Here is a 20,130-nt window from a genome sequence, read left to right as displayed (position 1 = left end):
GACACCAAAAGTTGAAATTTTAGGCAGTGGCTGGATAGTAGGATTGAAGTTTGTCCCATCAACTTGGCCAATCCTCAACAATCCTTACTTCAAATGTTCCTCCTGTAGGACAGATGGTAAACATTTTCACTTTCCAGTGAAAGATGATCTATGCATTATCTCCAGCCAGGTTTTCAAAAGAACAGTAATGCTAACCCTATGTTTGCTGAGAAGGATTCAGACAAGGATATTCCAAAGAAGAGGACCAACTCTGATTTATGAAGCCTCAAGTCAGATTGTTTCTCCAAACACTTATAGGGTACTTCCAGGCTAGTAAGCAAAGCCTTCACAGTAGCAGAAATCTTTTCCTTCCTTTATCTCTTTGGAGAAATGTTAAAAGAAAAATCACTTCTAAGCCAAGGGACAAAGCCTCCCATTCTAATGTCAGTTGCATTGAGAGCCTGCAACAGTATTGCCCACCAAAGTGGAAAAGTAGAGCCCTCAATAGGAGCCACAGAGGAGCAGAGGGCTTGCTAGGTGAAGGAAGGGTCTTCCACCTCCTTGTCGCATCAACTTCCAGTGTGGGAACAGGTCTGGAGTATAGTATTCACCGAAAAACATTCTGTCAGATCAGACAAATTGGTTGGGTGTTTCGTCAGATTCCAGAACACTTGGAAATGGTATCTCTGCCAAGAGAGGCTCTGTCAGAGATGATCTGGGGGACAGATTGCAGTTAAAAACGTCATCTATAGAACCTAAAAAAAAATAGGACACGCATCAGTACTATTTCTGTAAAAGCAAAACCTTTCAAACAGATGCAAATAAACGTTTTAATAATTAATTGAAATGAATTACTGGCTGCCTTAGAAAAATCCACAAAGCTAAGCAGGAAGGCGCTGCTGTGTTCATTGGAACAATTGATATGGCCTGGAGTAGTGGTGTGTAAGCTTTCTAACTTGGTGACAAAGGACCCATATTTGGTGAACAAGTGCCTAGAACAAAGGTCAGTGTCTAAGAAGAAAATAAAGTAGGATAACTGGTTCAGTAGCACAGACTCCAGAAGAGGTCATCTTTAAACCTCCTGGGAACCGCACATGACAAAGGTAAGTAATGGTAAAAGGATCTAACTTGTCCTTGGCCAGAGTTGAAAGAGGAAGAATCTAGGCATCTGTGATGGAACTTCTACTGGGGAAATTAATCTCGTATTCAAGATCAACTTTCCAGAGAAGAGTATCATATGGAAACAGGCAAGTTTTACCAAAAGCTAAAATAACTTAGAAAAGTTGAGGCTGGAGAGGTAGTACAGCAGGTAAGGTGTTTGCTTTGTTTGCATCTAGTCTGTGTTCCATTCCCATACTGTATAAGACCCTTAAGTTCCTCCTGAAATGATCCCTGAACACAAAACCAGGAATAAATCTGTCAGGTATGTCTCCCATACCAAATAATAATAGTAATAACAACTAGAAGGGGGAAATATAAAAAAGAGACAGGAAGCAGGGGAGGGTTCAAAGTACTGGAAGCCATGCTTTTCATGTGGAAATGTAATTTAGTAAAAGGGGGGGTCCCTGCATGAACCTTAACGCCAAAGTATAGAAAGGATAAAGACAGAGAAGGAGGGGCTGGAGACATGGCTGACCCAGAAGGGACCTCAGTTCGTTCCCTGGAGTCCTATATGGTCCCCCAAGCCAGGAGTGATTTCTGAGCGCATGGCCAGGACTAACCCCTGAGCATCAGTGTGTGTGGCCCAAAAGCCAAACAAACTAACAAAGACAGAGAAAGAAAAATCAATGGGGAAAGGAAAAAAGAAAAGGACAGTCATGTTGGAACATGTCAGGAGCTTTGGGTATAACAGACTAAGGTATTCTGGAAGAATAGGAGAATGGTAGAGTTAATTATCCAAAGCACAGACTCAATAACACTAAAAACAAGATCTAAACTACAACCACCAAACTTTGCATGAGCATTGATGGAGAAAGTTGACACTGGTGGTGGGATTGGTATCAAAATATTGTATGCCTAAAACCCATCTATCAATACTTGTGTAAATAATGTTTTCTTTAAATAAATTTTGTTAAAACATTCTCTTATGGCTTTATAAATTCTGGAAAACCCTGTTAAATATTTGCAAGATAAAACACAGATTTCTTAGCCTAAACTTTAGTTGAACATTCTTTTGTCCTGAATATGGGCACATCAAGAAAGAATCATTCACTTACTAATAATATTTAAAGCACTGACACTGTAATTTAAATGAATTTCAATGTGTATTTAAAACTTACTTTCTGGATAAACTAAATGTAATGATATCAGAAAGCTTTAAGGAGCCTAAAAGGAAAAAGTTCTATATTTCTTTTTAGTGCTCAGCATCTCTCACTTCTGAATTTTGTGCTATTTTCTTTTCTTTTTATCAAGAGGATTTGCCTGTCCTGTGAATTCACTCTTCCTTCCATGTATTCTTTGGTCCTTTTATGTAACTGCCAAGCTCAGGTACTTGAGAATTGTGACCTACCTCTGGAAGTCACGCTGAATTTCCGGTCAGAGAAACTACTCCTTCGAATCAGCGGTTCACTCATTTTGTCCAGAAACAATTTAATTGTCTCCTTCTTTTCTGGACTTGTACTTGACAAGTTCAAAACCTTTCCATTCACTTTGACAGTGGAATTGCTGAGCCCAAACCAATAGAAGAAATCAAATAAGGCATCAGCTTTGAATTCATAGGTAAAGCTCAAATTTTCTGCATTAACCACCTTATTTTCTGGAGGGAAAAAATTCTTTACTACATCTTGAAAATCAAACTGAAAAAGAAGTATTAATTAATTAATTTCATGGATATAACTATGACTGTATATTTTAGAATAAAATATTATAAACTTCCCAAATGACCAAAATATTAAATATATTTTATTATGACAATTTTAAACAGATGCCTTAATTTTTTAAAACAGATTTTTGTATTTGCATTATATTCTGTCTGAAGATCTTGAGACAGAGATAGTATAGGAGTTAAGCTGCTTGCCTTACATGCAGCTGACTAATTCAACCTTCATGGTCCCCTGGTCTCTGCCAATAGTAATCCCTGAGCTCAAAGACAGGAATAAAACCTTGAGCACTGATAGGTATAGTACCAAGATTAAAAATAGTAATTATATATACATATATCTTAAAGTGGTTGGCCAAAAGCACATTTATTCAATCCCAATTCTAACAAACTATTAGATGGCTCTAATAAACTCTTTCTACAACTAGTGCTAATGAAGCCATGCATACAAACATTCTGGTACAGTTAAGTAATCAAGATTCAGGGACCCAGTCTTTGTAGATATGTATAGGCCCCTGAATTTAGACAGACTAAAGCTTACCTGGAGACGGTAACTTTCCCCAATCACAGAGGAAATGACCATGTCCATCCCATTTTCTATCTGTTTTCTTATTTTGGGGTGCCTTGTGTTCACAAGAAATGCATATGTTCTTTCTAGAAATTAGGAAAGAAAGCAGAACCATAAAGATGGGCGCATATAATGACATAAACAAACATCAGCATTTGATCAAGTTGTCATCCCATTTGACACAGAAATTTCATTCATCTATAACTCTTAAAAATATCTTTTTAATTGATTGAGATTCAGTGATTTATAATACTGCTAATACATTCATCTGCAACTCAACTCATTGCTCCCTTTGCCTACAAAAGCCAGAGCAAATGCCACGGAAGATTTCTAGAAATATTTTTGAGTTGCTGTAGACTGGAAGGAAACTTTGAGGTGGTGAGAACAAGTTAAGAAACCAAATTCCGGGGCCGGGAAGGTGGCGCTAGAGGTAAGGTGTCTACCTTGCAAGCGCTAGCATAGGACGGACCACGGTTCGATCCCCCGGCGTCCCATATGGTCCCCCCAAGCCAGGGGCAATTTCTGAGCGCATAGCCAGGAGTAAACCCTGAGCAATCAAACGGGTGTGGCCCAAAAACCAAAAAAAAAAAAAAAAAGAAAGAAACCAAATTCCTGGGGACTGTGGTTTGTCGCTGACATCTTAGAAATCAATAATTATCAGAGATGAGACCTGGCACACATGAATCTAAAGTGAAACTTAGATGGCTGGTTTTCATGTCACTGCCTCACTGGATATATAAAAAGCAACTTGGCTTTCACTACAGTGCCCTCATTTGCAAAACAGAAAATCAGCCAAGCCCAGACAAGGCTTTTCATTTCCTGTTTTCTCTCCTCACTAGTTTGCTGCCATATCCCCAGTGATCTGGCATTTATTTTGACAAAGGGTCAGTATGGACTTCAAGGCAATTTGAATTTGATCTCTTTCCTGCTCTGCCCTCAAGTTGCCAATTCTCAGAATCAAGCTCTAGCCTTACTCATTCAAATGTCTTCTCTCTCTCTTTTTTTTTTAAATAATTTTTATTGAGACCTATGTGAATCAAATGTATTTCCTAAGAAGACATGTTCCATAGACACATCTCAAATTGTCACTCTGTGTAAAGGCAATGGCCCAGATATGTGATATTTAAGGATGGGATATTTTGCACTGGCTTTTTAACAAAATTATTTATCAATTGAGTGATTGATTGATTTTTGGGCCTCACCAGGTGGTGCACAAGGGTCAATTCTGGCTCTGCACTTAGAAATCTCCCCTGGTAGGCTGGGGGACCATATGGAATGCCAAGAATCAAAACAGGTCCCTCCCAGATCAGCAGCATGCAAAGCAAACGCTCTACTGCTGTGCTATCTTTCTGGCCCCTTTTGTACTGGCTTTGAGTCAACCTGTGGTTCATTACTTGCCAGGTGGTAACTCAACAAGTATTACATTCTAGAGGATACATTTTCAACTAACCCTTAAATTATAACTTATTCATCTGATTTTTCTTATTCGTTTCTATTCTTCCAAATTATTTATTTGGGGTGGGATAAACTGACACTTTGAGTTAAGAGGTGAATAAAGCCAGTAAGAAAGTGTTTATACCTTTAAACTGATACCTGAACTGAATATTTAAACAAACCTAAACATGTTTTTGGGGTTCACTAAATAGCCTAGACCACCACACTCTACATTGTACTGGTTGAGTGGGTTGTGCAATGCACATCTAGGAGGTTCCCTTCACATTGATAGATGTTATTTTTGACTCTTTATTATGATTATTTACTGGGAAGATTTAGTCAATGATCATAAATTAGTGGAAACTTCTTTCTAATTTACCAAAAACACAATCTAAAATAGTGCTGTATGTGTTGCCTTGATCAAAATTTTCAGAATTTAAACCTGACCATCTTAAGTTTCTATATCAAAGAGTCTTGTCATTTCATGACTTTCCTATAACTAACCAATCCTGGGTTTCTACACCTTTTTTCATTATACTAGTTATACAAAGAAATGTGCGCCTTTTGTAACCACACACAAATACCCTCCTATGACACTCCCTGCACTTTTCATTAAGTGTTAACATTAAGAAGTCACTTATTTTTTCTTAAATTTCCTCCTAAGAGCTAGAACCTAGGAGTGTACTTAATACATCTATGAATTACATTCCTAGAGAAGTTCCTATCATCAAGTCAAATAGCATCAGGGGGTTGGGTGCTAGAAAGAATGAGCATGGCTTGTTAGTGACTCTTCTGTTCGTGTTTCCTGGACTCTGCTTCAGGAGATGAGCAGAGGATTAAAATTATTCAAAATAAAATGAGCAGAGAAATTCAATGAGAGTACTATTTCAGAGCATTTATTTGAAATCTAGAGATCAGTTTTTATAATCCTTGACTTATTTTAAGAATATTTTAGAGGTTAAGTGTAAGAAATTCTCCCCATATGCCAGAGTAATAGTACAGTAAGTAGGGCACTTAACTGCATGAGGCCTTCATGGATTTGATTGCTGAAACCCTCAATTACCACCAAGAGTAAGTCCTGAGTACAGAGCCAGAAGTGACCTTTGAACATCTCTGGGTGTGGCCCAAAACAACAAAACTTCCCTTTGGTTGAGGGAGTCAAGGTGGAGGGGTTGTAGGGACCTTGGAGGAGAGAAGTAGGTACTCTGGTGATGGGTGTAGTATTGAAATTATGTCCACATGAAACCACCATTAACAACTTTATAGATCACAGTACCTCAATCAATAAAGAAGCATTTGTTTTAATAAATTCTTTCCTCATCACAAAACCTTAAGCTCATGACTTCACATATGACTCTGAACAAGAAGAAGGAAAAATTGATATTTTCCCACAGTGTAATTTGAGTCAATATAGCTGTTGTAATCCTGATTTTTTGGAGAAAACAAAAAAGAAATATGCCTAATATTGCAATTTGACGTTCATAGCACGCATAAAACATAAAAGTATGTACGACTGCTACTCATTTTCCCTATCATTGTGTCCTTGTCTACAAAATAAGGACAGTGGAAATATAGAGGCAGATGACCTATCATCCTACTTTGTTCACTCAGTTCCAAAGTAAATACTAAAGTATCTATTTTTGTGCTCAAAAACATACCTGTTTGTATGATAAATCTTACAGACCTATTTTGCCAATGAATGACATTAGAACATGCCTCACATATGTAGTAGATATTATTAAATAAGATTTTCAACACCCCATTTATTTTGGCAATCCCTGCAGGCTCAGAACACCAAATCACTTCTTATCTAGATGGAAGTATCAAAGAAAACATATAGACAAATAGCTTCTGCCTGATGCTCATTTAGAGGTTTTTTGTGGACTTGGGCTACACAAATTCACATACCAGGTTTATCACTCAAGCCTTGTCACAGCTCACACAGAACTGATTTTTTCACTCTTGACTTCCACCTCATCAGCATACTATGGTGAATAGCCCTGCAAGGTAATAATAAACCAAAAGTATTTCTAGACCTACCTTTTGTGCTGTCCTTTTTAGTTTGAACATTAATAAAGAACAGCATTGGTTTGCTCAATATGGTTTCTCTGTAGTTTTTATAATCGCAGTAGTTGGTCATTTGCACATATCTATAAAAATAATAGAGATAATAGAAAGTGTAATGTATTCTCCCATTTAAGTCAGGAAGGAGCTGTAACAGTACCTGTCCTATCTGAATGTCACTTAAGATAAATCTCTAACAGTCTTTATGAAGCCATCTCTATTTTATACAATATACAGAACCCTTCCCCTTTATCATTGGACCATCAAGATCTTTGGGGCCAGAGGCTGGAGTGATATTATATTGGTGGGATGTTTGCCTTGCATATACTGATCCAGATTCAATTTCAGCATCCAATATGGTCCCCTCAGACCACCAGGAGTAATCCTTGAGCACTGCTGGGTATGACCCCTCCCCCCCCAAAAAAGATCCTTAGGGCCTCACATGAAGCAAAACATGGAAGCTTTTCAGATGATGATTAACACTATTTAGCTTTGGGACTATGAGTCCACTTAAAAAATAAAACACCCCTATGTCTTGCAAATGGAATACACTCAACAACTGAAATTAATTGGACCTTCTCCATGCCATCTTATCTAATAGAATATTTTTCCTTTCTCCTCCTCTCTTTTTATCCCTTCCTTATTCCTCCCTCCATAGACTACACAACCAACATACATATGAATTCTCACAAATTCACATCTCCCTGATCCTGAACTTGTGAAATTTAAACACATGCACTACACTCACTATACCCAATAATATTGTAGGTGGTCCTATTAAATATAGCAACACTGGGCTTAACTAATTATTCCAATCAGGTAATATCTATTTTTTCTTTCTGAGTCTATCATCCAGAATGCTATCTCTCTCTTCCTACTCAACAAATTTTCCAAGTGTTTATACATTCCCTGAGTACATCATGAAGAGACAGATCCTTGAACAAATTGGGTTCCTTGAAGATGGCCAATTCCATATCCAAACTCCGGTTCCAAGGCCACTCAGGTAAGGTAGGCTGAAAGGAGCCATCAGGTTGAAGGGCCCATCTACCACCATCTCTCTTCAATCTTGTCTGGTTCCCCATGAAAGGGCACAATGTATGCATGTGTGATTCGGCTGCTCTCATCAGTATCACAAAATGCTTTTGCTACAATGCTGTATTTTTTTTTGTTTTGCTCTGGCTTCTAGAACTCCAGTGTTTCTTTCTGGTTTATTATCCTTCCAGTGTCTGGCATGAAAATCACATGGGGAAACTGCAATTGAGATTGCAGTCCTCTCTGTGTCCATCATCCTGTACCTCACTACCCACAATCCTCTTTGAGGAGCCTGCATGTACAACAATGACCCAGAATATGTCTACTGAGTCAAAAACACACACCTTCTACCCCTCTGTCTCCAAGCTTGGTTTCTTAGAAATCCGTGTCATTATCTCCCTCTCCCTCCACATCCGTACTTGTTAGAGCTGATTTGGAGAGCTTTTAAATACTAAATCCCTGATGGCATCTTTAATACATTTCTTGCCTTCTGCTTCATTCAGCTTTTAATGTAGTCTCTTAATCTATCAAGACAGTAATAAAGGTGATGGTTGCAACGGGGGGGGGTATGGAGATTATGGAGGGTGGGGATGAGCTCAGGATTGGCTCTTTCCTGGAAAAATAAAGGAACTGCAGGTATGGGTGTTCAAGAGTGTGGGCAGGAAAGGTAGGAACAGAGGAGAGGAGCCAGGATAAGTGGTGTGGGGTGGATAGAAACATGCAGACAGGGATTTTGTTTTCACACACACACACACACACACACACACACACACAAAAGCCTTGCACTCACCCTCACTGGGCAAGAGGACAGTGTAGAACAGAATGGCATAAGGTGGGGCTGGGGTGGAGGACTTCAGGAGAGAGACTGGTGTTACATGTCAACAAAGGAAATTTTTGTTTTCTTTTATCAAATAAACTAATTGCTAGAGAAAAGTCCTAGAGAAAAGAAGTCAAGCAGAAGAGGAAACCATGATATGCTAGATTTATGTCTTTTTTATGCATCCATTCATTTAGTACCAATGTTATGTGACAACAGGCAAAGCTAAACACTCATCTATGTTTTTTCACCTCTGAGGAGCTTGGGCCTGACAAAGTATAGAGTATAAAGAGGTGGTATAGAGAAAACCTATGCTCTCCCAGACCCTCTTACTCTGTCAAGGACTTGGAACAGGCAGGCAAAGTGACCTAGGAAAGTTAGAGAGATAATACAGAAGGTGAAGCATTTTCCTCACACAGGGACAACCTGGGTTTAATCAAGAAGCCTATATAATCCCCTAAAATCACCAAGATTGATCCCTGAGCACAAAGTCAGAAGTAAACCCTAAGTATTCCAGGTGTGGCCCAAAACCAAACAAAAAAGTGACCTGTTTGATTTTTTTTTGTTGTTTTTGGTTTTTGGGCCACACCCGGTGACACTCAGGGGTTACTCCTGGCTATGCACTCAGAAGTCACACCTGGCTTAGGGGACCATATGGGACGCCGGGGGATCGAACCGCGGTCTGTCCTAGGCTAGCGCAGGCAAGGCAGGCACCTTACCTCTAGCGCCACCGCCCGGCCCCGACCTGTTTGATTTTAAGGAGATTCCTGGAGACAGAGAGATGGAGAGAGAGAGAGAGAGAGAGAGAGAGAGAGAGAGAGAGAGACAGAGACAGAGACAGAGACAGAGACAGAGACAGAGAGAGACACAGAGACAGAGAGAGAGACAGAGAGAGAGAAAGAGAGAGAGAAAGAGAGAGAGAAAGAGAGACAGAGAGAGAGAGAGAGAAGGAGGAGAAGAGTGAAGGAGAAAACCCTTGCCTACACAGGAAAAGGACACATTTGACGAGGGTAAGCAATAGTAAAAATACAAATACATGGGGCTGAAATGATGGTGCAGTAGTGGTAGGGCATTTTCTGGTATGTGGCTGACCCAGGATGAACTGTGGTTCCATCCCCCGGCATCCCATATGATTCCCCAAGCCAGGTGTGAATTCTGAGTGCATAGCCAGGAGTAATCCCTGAGTGTCACTGGGTGTGCCCCCTCCCAAAAAAAAACACAACCAAACCAAAACAAAGATACATGATTCCAGGGTGGAAATTGTATGTTATCTGTGGTCCATTCAAGGTGGAATTTCATAATCTCCTATCAGCTTTACTGTGGTGATAATCTGTGGTTATTTTAGTTCTCAATATTTTCCTCTGCTCTCTCAATACCTACAGTCTGATTGTCATTCTCTGGGTGTGCACACAGCACCCAGAAAATCTAGTTTTGATTACTTTTCTGATGACACCAATGGCACTATAATGCTTCCCTACAAAAATCAACTGACATCCAGATTGGGAGATTTTTTGTTCCAATGAATCTACAGCTTACACAGAAAAAGATGATTCGAAAAATAATCAGTTCTCCATAGAATTCTATGGATTATTTTGTTGACTGTTATAGGGCTCAATGTCTATTATTGGGTAACTAAAGAAGTAAATGTGTGTATTTTCATATGTGTGTATTCAGGGGGTTCTGGATATTCACATGCAGAGGTGTTTGTATAGCCTATATTCAAGTAATCCATTTTAGAATCTGAATTACTAGGATGCTCTGAATAATAAAGTGATACACAACATAATTTAATGATTTAAATTTAATCTTCCTTTGATGATTTAGGCACTTTTAGAATATTAACCATACTGCAAAGCTCATGACAGTGCCTGGCACTCACTCCTATTCTGAAGATGTATGAAGTAAGTCTTATCTGAGTGCTCTGAAACAGAACTCACATACAGGAAATGAAGGAAAGATCCCTCCTGATTAAGAATGTTATTTCAACCAGGTCACAAGAAATAACTCCTGTTGTCATTAATCCAGGCCAACTTGTTCTGAGATAGTACTTTAATAACTAAAATTTTCAGTAAAATAAATAAGTATGAGTATCATTTTGAAATTGTATTACAAAGTTTGAATATGTACTCAACTAAGATACAAAAAGATTGAGTACCTGGTTAGTACGTCTCACAGGTATTTTAGCATCTGACACTTCCATCACTAGCTTCTTTTCAAAATGGGCTTTACTAGGCTACAGTAAGACTAGTTATTTTTCTACAATCATGCCCATTTACAATTTACTGCTATATTGCTTCTGTATGCTGAATATTTATTATATTTGCTGAGTATATCACTAAGGATGAAAAGTAAATAGTTAAAGATAGTCCTTTAAGCTCTCATTTCTGGGACTGGAAAGGTACTGCAAATAAGGTGCTTACCTTTTGTGAAGCCAAATCAGGTTTGATCCCAGAACCATGTGTATTTTCCCGAGTCCTGCCAGGAGTGGCCCCTGAACACAGAGCCAGTACCTAAGCCCCGAGTACCACAGAATGTGCACCCCATACAATAATAAACTTGTTTCTTCATTGTTTTTCCTTGACCCAAAAATGCTTCTAGAACTGAGACTATCTATACAAGCTTTAACCCATAAACTGAGAGGCAGAACAATGTGGAATGGAAAGCAGAGTGATTTGAAATGAAAAGACCTGGTTCATGTTCTAACTTGACTTACTGGCCATGTGAACTCAGTCCAGAGCCACAGCTCATCATAATCTTGAAGGAGTTACTTAAGCCAATTGAACCTGTTCTGTCTCCTTTGAAAGGTACAGAGCAACCCTGCCTCCCTGTCCAGGCCTTGTCCAGACCATGTAGCACAAACATACATGCTTGGGGCCTTAGAAGACAGTTGACAAACAGTATAAGTAAATTTAATCCTGCCAACTCAGCTGAAGCTGACTATGAGATGAAGTCCTAAAAGTTTCTGAAACACACCAGATCTATGTCCATTTGAGTTAGCTGATAACAAAGACATTTGTATCTGAAAAATAAATGGGCAAAAGATAAAAAGTAGTATAGTTCTCCAGAGATTCCTTCATAATTACATCATTTCTAACTGCTTCAAACTCCTCTTTGCTCTGACAGCTTAAGGTCCAAAGACAAGAAGTCAAACAAATGTATTCCTTTAAGACTATATCTGTGTTTTTTTCTCTTTTTTTATTAACAGAACTGTTTTATCATTAACCACAAAATAGTTAAAAATGTTGCATATTTGACAATTCAAAACAAATGGTCAAAATTTTCATATTTTTTCTCTATTTCTTTGACATGTGGGTTTTATTTGTTTTGCTTCACCCAGAGGGAGGACAACTTTGGTGGTGGGTATGTCTGTGTTTTAAATTTTTTTCTTTTTTTCTTTTTAGAGAGGAGTGAGAGGAGAAAAAGAAAAGAGAGAGGAGAGAGGAGAGAGAGAAGAGAGAGGAGAGAAGACAGGGTAGAGAGATGAGAGAGTGGAAAGAGAAGAGAGGAGAGAGAGAGAGGTAAGAGAGGAGAAAGAGAAAAGAAGAGAGAAGAGAGAAGAGAGAGAGGAGAGGAGAGCGAAGAGGGGTTGGAGTGGTGGTGCAGCAATAGGGCATTGCCTTGCATGTGGCTGACCTAGGATGGATGGCGGTTTGATCCCCTGGCATCCCATATGGTCTCCCAAGCCAGGAGCGATTTCTGAGCACAAAGCCAGGAGTAACCCCTGAGTGTCACTGGTGTGGCCAAAAAAAAAAAGAAGAGAGAGGAGAGAGAAGAGAAAGGGGGAGAGAAGACAGAAGTGAGAGGGGAGAGAGGGGAGAGAGAAAAGAGAGATGTGAGAGAGAAAAGAAAGAGGAGAGAGGAGAGGAGAGAAAAGATATAGAGTAGAAAGGGGAGAGAGAGCTATTTTAATTTTTTAATATGGGAAGTATGTTGTAATGGTTCTTTTACAGAAGTGCCAGAAATTACTTAAAACTTTCATAATATTTTGCTATGACACTGAGAACTTGAAGGGACATTCTGTTCTTTGAAACAAACAAGATGACCATATTGTGCTGGAAATACAGCTTTATGCAGAGCCCATTTTAATTTCTCAAGCTCTTTTTTTCTCTACCTTCCCTCCTGCTTCCTCACCAAATTAAACCAAGTTTAAAGATTCATCACTTTAGTATCTGTGACCCCGAAGATACACACATTCATCCTTCACCAATCATTAATGCTTAGCATATAACATTGTGAGTAATCAAAGAAAGCTTCATCATAAACCCATCCTTTCAGTGAATACTTACAAGCACCAATTGCATGCTGACCACTGGGAATACAAACATAAGAAAAGAAACAGTATTTCTTTCAAGAAAGAGTCTATTGGAGAAAAAGAAATGCACTGTTTCAATAGGAAAAAGATGAAAGTATAAAACTAGCTGCTTAAGATGTGATCTTTAGATTTACCCCCACTGGTACCATAAATTATTTTTTAAAGAAATTTGTGAAGAAGGTTTAATCATTTTAAAATATACAAATCTCAAAATCATAAAAGCAAAATGCTTATTATATTTTAACAATAAAAAGGGACTTGGTGTCTAAAAAAAATGCTCCACATCACTGATCATCAGGGAGATGCAAATCAAAACAACGATGAGTTACCACCTCACACCACAGAGATTGGCACACATCACAAAGAATGAGAACAAGCAGTGTTGGCGGGAATGTGGAGAGAAAGGAACTCTTATTCACTACTGGTGGAAATGTTGTCTAGTTCAACCTTTATGGAAAGCAATATGGAGATTCCTCCAAAAACTGGAAATTGAGCTCCCATACAAACCAGCTATACCACTCCTAGGAATATACCCTAGGAACACAAAAATACAATACAAAAATCCCTTCCTTACACCTATATTCATTGCAGCACTATTTACCATAGCAAGACTCTGGAAACAACCAAGATACCCTTCAAAAGACGAATGGCTAAAGAAACTGTGGTATATATACACAATGGAATATTATGCAGCTGTCAGGAGAGATGAAGTCATGAAATTTTCCTATACATTGATGTACATGGAATCTATTATGCTGAGTGAAATAAGTCAGAGAGAGAGAAAAACGCAGAATGGTCTCACTCATCTATGGGTTTTAAGAAAAATGAAAGACATTCTTGCAATAATAATTTTCAGACACAAAAGAGAAAAGAGCTGGATTTTACAGCTCACCTCATAAAGTTCACCACAAACAGGGATGAGTTTAGTTAGAGAAATAACTATATTTTGAACTATCCTAATAATGAGAATGTATGAGGGAAATAGAAAGCCTGTCTAGAGTACAGGCGGGGATTGGGTGGGGAGGAGGGAGATTTGTAACATTGGTGATGGGAATGCTGCACTGGTGATGGGTGGTGTTCTTTACATGACTGAAATCCAAATACAATCATGTATGTAATCATGATTTTAAATAAAATATATATATGAAAAAAAGAGCTTATGAAACTGCAGGATCAAAGACCTCTTCCCAGTTTTATTCTTTCTACACATTTACATTTTAACAAGATCATCAAGAGACTTGCAAGCATTTTTTTAAAGCTTTTTAAAGTTTGAGAAGCGTTGGTCTAAGACCTATTCTCTTCATTCAAAGACCTTTAAACTAGTTAATCAAGCAAACCCAGGCATATAAGTATATATGTATATATATGTATATATATATATATATATATATATATATATATATATATATATATAAGCATAGCTGTCTACACTCATATTCAAGTTCCATAGGTTGCACCTAGTTATTTAAAGGAAACAGAGAAAAGTGAGAGATATGATCTGGAGTTATGACCATTTACTGAACTGAGACAGGTACTAGGGAAAGATGATTCTGTCAGGCCGAGCATACTGTCAAGAGATGGGCAAAAGCAGAGGTCTATGGAGACTGCACAAAGAGTTACAATTTAGTCAAGCCCCAGGAACTCCGACACTGGGGAGGTGAGTAGAGAGGAAAAGGTAGACTCAGCTGTGCACTGAATGAAGTCCAGAGCAAGGGTCCTAATCAAAGAAGTCATCAAAGGCTGTGGCTTCTAGATCATGAGATCTGGCTTTGCTTTCTATATTTGTGAGTTCATCTAAAAATTTTTTTATTTTTTGGTTTTTGAGCCACATCCGGTGACACTCAGGGGTTACTCCTGGTTCTGTGCTCAGAAATCACTTCTGGCTTGAAGGACCATATGGGACGCCAGGGGATAGAACCGCAGTCCATCCTAGATCAGTGTGTGCAAGGCAAATGTCCTACCACTTGTGCCACCGCTCCTGCCCCTAGCTTATCAATTTTTTTCAGTTTCACTAAAATCATCTCAGATCTATAAAATTTAACAAAAGTTCCCCTATGAAGTAACTAAAAGGTGAACTACTGTGTGTCAAACACTTGGTTTATGTGGGAGGCTTAATAATAAAATACATTGACGTGAGACTGTCCGCTGGGCCTTTGCATACATTAATTCCAAGCAATAGCCTCATATAAGGTGGCTGCTATTTGGTCATTCCTATTTGACAATGAAGAAGATGCAGTAGAAGCTACTTTTCCAAGATACTGAAAGGGTAAGATGCAAAAGTGGGATTCAAACCAAGGGAATCTGATTCTGGTTTTTCACAGGTCAACACTTACTCTAGATGAGATCCCACAAAAGTTACAGTCCCATGTGGAAAAGACTACTTCATCAGGATTTCCATGTGCCTTGCTAAGGTCTGCTGTCTTGGCAAATTTACCAAATCCAAGACTCAAATGTGGGGACTAGAGTAATGAGTTTGTCATATGATCAGGAGACTGAGAAGATGAAGGCACTAAGGGTGTCAGCATTACACTGAAGAAATTAATTATAATTAATTAAAAAGGAGCCACATTGTCCACTTAATCAAAGTGTCCTCTGAGAGGCTGGGTGGGGAGCTCAGGAACATACTGAACCTAAATACTTCCTGAGAGAAGGTAAAAACCAGTAAAAAACCTAATGGGTTTATCCCTGTCTAGTCCTCACTTTACACCTAGTCTTCTCCCATCTCCCCCTAGTCCTGTCCTAGGAGGTGGATGATAGCGGAGTTGGTATTGGTTGAGGTTTTATCCCATCTATCAGTTTTTAGTATTATCCTTAAAAGCATCGGAGCACTTAAAACCACTCTTTTAGGATGATCATAGGACATGTGCATGGGCTCATATCATTTCAGCTATTGATTTGTAGATTTGGGCCATTTCTGAGAAAACTACAGAATCTCAAATCAGCTGAGTTATTTCCCATTTAAGGAGGTTTTCTGAATGCACAGGTTCCTGATGAGACAGTGAACCTGGGCAGAAACAACCCAGGAGCCCTGACCCACAGTCTATCAGTACCAAGCTCATCATAAAGAAGGAAAATGGTTTCAACTTTGTAAGCTTTGGTGAGATGAGAGCTGTGAATTACTTTGCACCTTTCTGGGATTCAAGTAAACATCAGTAACTACCATTATTATTGTAGCACTCCCAGTTATAAAAATCTATCTTACCCATCATAGTATGTCCCCTCTAGGAAGATTAATCATTCTTCAATTGCTGATATAATTCTGAGCATCTCAGTGCTGTTCTTCAGGGTACCCAAATCATCACATGTTTGCTTAGACTATAAGAACTTTGTGTGTGTTGATTCCAATTTGAAACCTTGGTCTGTACCCTGGTCACTGCTTATTTTGAACTCTAAACTTTCAGAAGATTACTGTTGTTTAACTTTGTTTCATGTAGGTGTGCAAAGCAAGAGTTTACTAAGCAGGCCTGAATTCACTCAAATATTCCAGCACTGTTAAGGTTTGGGGTGTGTGCGGAGCTTGTAAGAAAAGTCTAACCTAGAGCTTTAAGCCACAGACTTTTTTAATTTTTCATCCTCTATTCTCAAATACAATGGTTGCCTTCTTTTTAATTTTTTTCCAATCTGATATCTAACTCAGCTCCTCCCACCATCCACTGGGAATGGGTTGGAACCTTCATTTCACTGAAAAAAGGAGGACTTGGTATTGGAGGATGGTTTATCAGGTCTTCATTGCATTGACCAAAAGCAAGGTTTATTCCAGCAGCTATGCAAAAGGCATTTCAAATATTTCATGTTGTTTACTTGTTCCTCTTGACTCCCTCCATCCCACTCACAGAGTACCTTGCCCTAGCTGTCTTTCCCAATTGCACAAGCTTTAGATCTCAATTACTAGCCACTAAATTAGATGATTCTTGCCCACTTCCTGGAAATTAGCTGCATAGCAAAAATATATTACAACCCCCCTACACTGTAGACTCGTGTATGTACATGTGCATGCGTACGCGGGGACACACACACACACACACACACACACACACACACATACACAAAGAGAGAGAGAGAAGATCTGGGTTTGACGTCCCCTCTCTTTTACCCCTAAGGTCCAAAACCAGCAGCAGTTCTGCACTCTACAGCAGTTAAACATAAATCTCGTTTGGCCCAAACTTTCGCAAGCAGATCAGGTCCAGGTAGGTCCATTCATGGTCTGGTTTTCTCAGAATCTGTCTCCACATGTGAGAGCCCTTGGGTTAAATATTGTAGGGTTTCCTCCCCTTACAACTATGACTTCTTCTGAAACACCAGGGGAGACCCAGATTAAAAAAAAATTTCAATTTTGCATCATCCTCCATCACTGGAAAAGAAGAATGAACAAAATTTAGCTTCTTCTTTGATATCTATCTATCTATCTAGATATCTAGGGATCTATTTTGGGTGAAGTAATAGGGACCATTCCAGGCTGTGGCCATGCTTAGGGCAGTGCTAGAGGTGATCAAACTCAAGGATCAAACCCAGATCAGCCACATTCAAGGCAAATGTGCTACCCCCAGTACTCTCTCCAGCCAGTCTCTCCTTATCTAAAGGCTGTGTGATCCTGTGAACACCCCCAGAAGTGTCTCCTCAATTTGTGTTCATCTGATCTAATGGAGATACAAAAGGAAATTCGAAGTCCAGTGAGGTGCATCCTGGCCTGTTGGGGGGGGGGGTGAGAGAGACACTGAGACACAGAAAGAGATACAGGGAGAGAGACAGAAGACAGAGAGGAGAGAGAGAGAGAGAGAGAGAGAGAGAGAGAGAGAGAGAGAGAGAGAGAGAGAGACAGAGACAGAGAGAGACAGAGAGAGACAGAGAGAGACAGAGAGAGACAGAGAGAGACAGAGAGAGAGAGACAGAGAGAGAGAGACAGAGAGAGAGACAGAGAGACAGAGAGACAGAGACAGAGAGACAGAGAGACAGAGAGAGAGACAAGAGAGAGACAGAGAGAGAGACAGAGAGAGGGAGGGAGGGAGGGAGGGAGGGAGGGAGGGAGGGAGGGAGAGAGATAGAGAGAGCACTATGCAGCTGCAGGCTCTGTTAGCAAAGAGAAAAATTTAGAAGAGGGTACTACGAAGGAAGTCCCCACTCCCACCACCGCAAAGTGGACTGCCCCAAGGATACTCCTCGCAGGAACAACAGGAGCGCTGTGCAGGCCTCTGCTGGCCCCTGGGGGCTCACGGCTAGTCACCCACCTCTTGATGTAGCTGCTGAGGCGGTAGGACTGCCCGTCTAGGCGCACGAGGCCGTCACTGAAGACGTTGAAGCCCCCGAGAGCCGCGGTGGGCTCCCTGAGGCCGGGCACCAGCAGCTGGTCGCCCCGCAGTTGGAAGGCGCCGGGCTGCAGGCGCAGCAGCTGCTGCAGTGGCAGAAGCCCCAGCTCGCAGTCGCAAGTCCACAGGCTGCGCAACTCCCCCGAAGAGATGGAGGTCAGGCTTGGCCTGGCGGGCGGCACTCCTACCACCACGGCCATGTCCCCCCAAATGGCTGGCAGTCGAGCCCCAGAACCGCACCGCAGGACGCGATCCGAGTGAGCGCGCACCGCCCTTTCGGAGCGCAGGGGACTCTTGGGGATCCAGCCCGCTTGGCTGCGGGGAGCAATGCAGGCTCAGCGAGGAGAAAAGGGGCCCGCTCTGAGCCGCCCTTTTATGGGCCCTCGGATTTGCGGCCGCCGCGCCCCCTCCAGGCCAGCAGGCATGACCAGGGGATGTTCAGGGGCCGGATTACCCTGGGCTCCCCGAATTTGGCATGCTCCCGCTTGGCGATGCCTGCACTCAGCAGTCAAGAGTTACTCATCCCCCTGGGGACCTTTCTCCACACCCGGCCCGCGCGCCTCTGCCTGGGCCACACTGCAGTACCAGAAAGGAGAGCCCCAAGGGCTGTGGTCTGGACGCAGCACCCACCCAGGACTCTGGCACCACCGCAGCCACGCCGAGCATTTCATTCTACTGGATTAGATAATCTGCTAGGAGACAGAGAATTTTTATACATTTAATAAAAATAAATGTAGCAGTTTTTCCCATCAAATATTTTCTTAACAGCAAAATATCAACAGCTATTTTCTGTAAAGATGAATGAGATCTTTTTTTTGCTGATTTACAGTTCTCTGATTTTACCATTTCTCTGTATATTTTTTTCAAATGAGTGTCTTGTTTTGTACAAAAAAATATCAAACATCATAAAAATGGTTTAAGGAGAATCATTGGGACATTATCTAGAGGTTTCATTTAATGTACTTTCAGTAAAACATCTGCATTTCTTGATAATTTATGCACCAACAAAATACCAGAGAAATATGTGGAAATGTAAATGTAAAAGAAGAAAATTTACTGTGGTGGTAGCCATTGCTAATCAGTGGAGATCTTATAAGACGGTTTATGTTTAGTTCTTTTTCATCATCACAGTACCAACCAGAAAACATAATCACCAGTAGTGTAGATGTTTAGTCTTTATTTTAATGCGGCTGATGTATTTATACAGTTCTATTCAAATTTTAAAAGATTTCATTTCATTCCAAATTTCATATTAAATTCTATGTATTTAAAGTTGTATTTAATTTTGTTCTTTTTCTTCAAACACATGCACAATTTTGTTATTCTTGATGTATTATCTCATTTATGTAAACAATGCTGTAATGAACATCTTTGCACATTAACTTTATTCTGTATCTAAACTCTCAGAAATGAAATTAAGACAAACAATATGATACTTGATAAGACTCTTGAAATATCTACCTCTCTTTCCAAAAATATTTCACTGAATTGTCATTTCACCAGAGCAAATTCTCATGAATTTAAATCTAGATACTAGAGGTATGCTATTTACATTGATATTCCTTAGATTACAAAGACAATAATCAAATTAACTTTGATGTTACTTTTCATATTTAAATTTAGGACTGTTTCTAGGAGAAACTGCTAGGTTTCTAGCAGTTACAGTTAAAACAACAGATCAAGTCTTATAGTCTATAATAGTCACCATGTATCTCTACTGAAGTCACTGCCTCTGTGACCACCATGTAGCAAAGGCCCAATTTTTTGGCTGACATTTCTGAAGTTGAATAAAATCAGAGATAC

General features: G+C 39.9%; 1 protein-coding gene across 1 annotated transcript; it reads right to left on the bottom strand.

Moving 5' to 3' along the window:
• Nucleotides 1-341: 341 nt before the first annotated feature.
• Nucleotides 342-18,743, bottom strand: MEDAG (mesenteric estrogen dependent adipogenesis). Its single transcript, XM_049778828.1, has 5 exons — nucleotides 18,250-18,743; nucleotides 6,840-6,949; nucleotides 3,339-3,451; nucleotides 2,489-2,774; nucleotides 342-734 (listed from the first exon to the last, which is right to left on the bottom strand). The coding sequence occupies exons 1-5, from the start codon at nucleotides 18,525-18,527 to the stop codon at nucleotides 610-612; spliced, it is 912 nt and encodes a 303-aa protein (XP_049634785.1). The 5' UTR covers nucleotides 18,528-18,743; the 3' UTR covers nucleotides 342-609.
• Between the last annotated feature and the right edge of the window lie 1,387 nt (nucleotides 18,744-20,130).

Source organism: Suncus etruscus, chromosome 8 (assembly GCF_024139225.1).
Source record: "Suncus etruscus isolate mSunEtr1 chromosome 8, mSunEtr1.pri.cur, whole genome shotgun sequence".
NCBI classification, from domain to species: domain Eukaryota; kingdom Metazoa; phylum Chordata; class Mammalia; order Eulipotyphla; family Soricidae; genus Suncus; species Suncus etruscus.
Note: the sequence above shows the minus strand (reverse complement) of the source record. Positions and strands in the feature narration are given on the sequence as shown.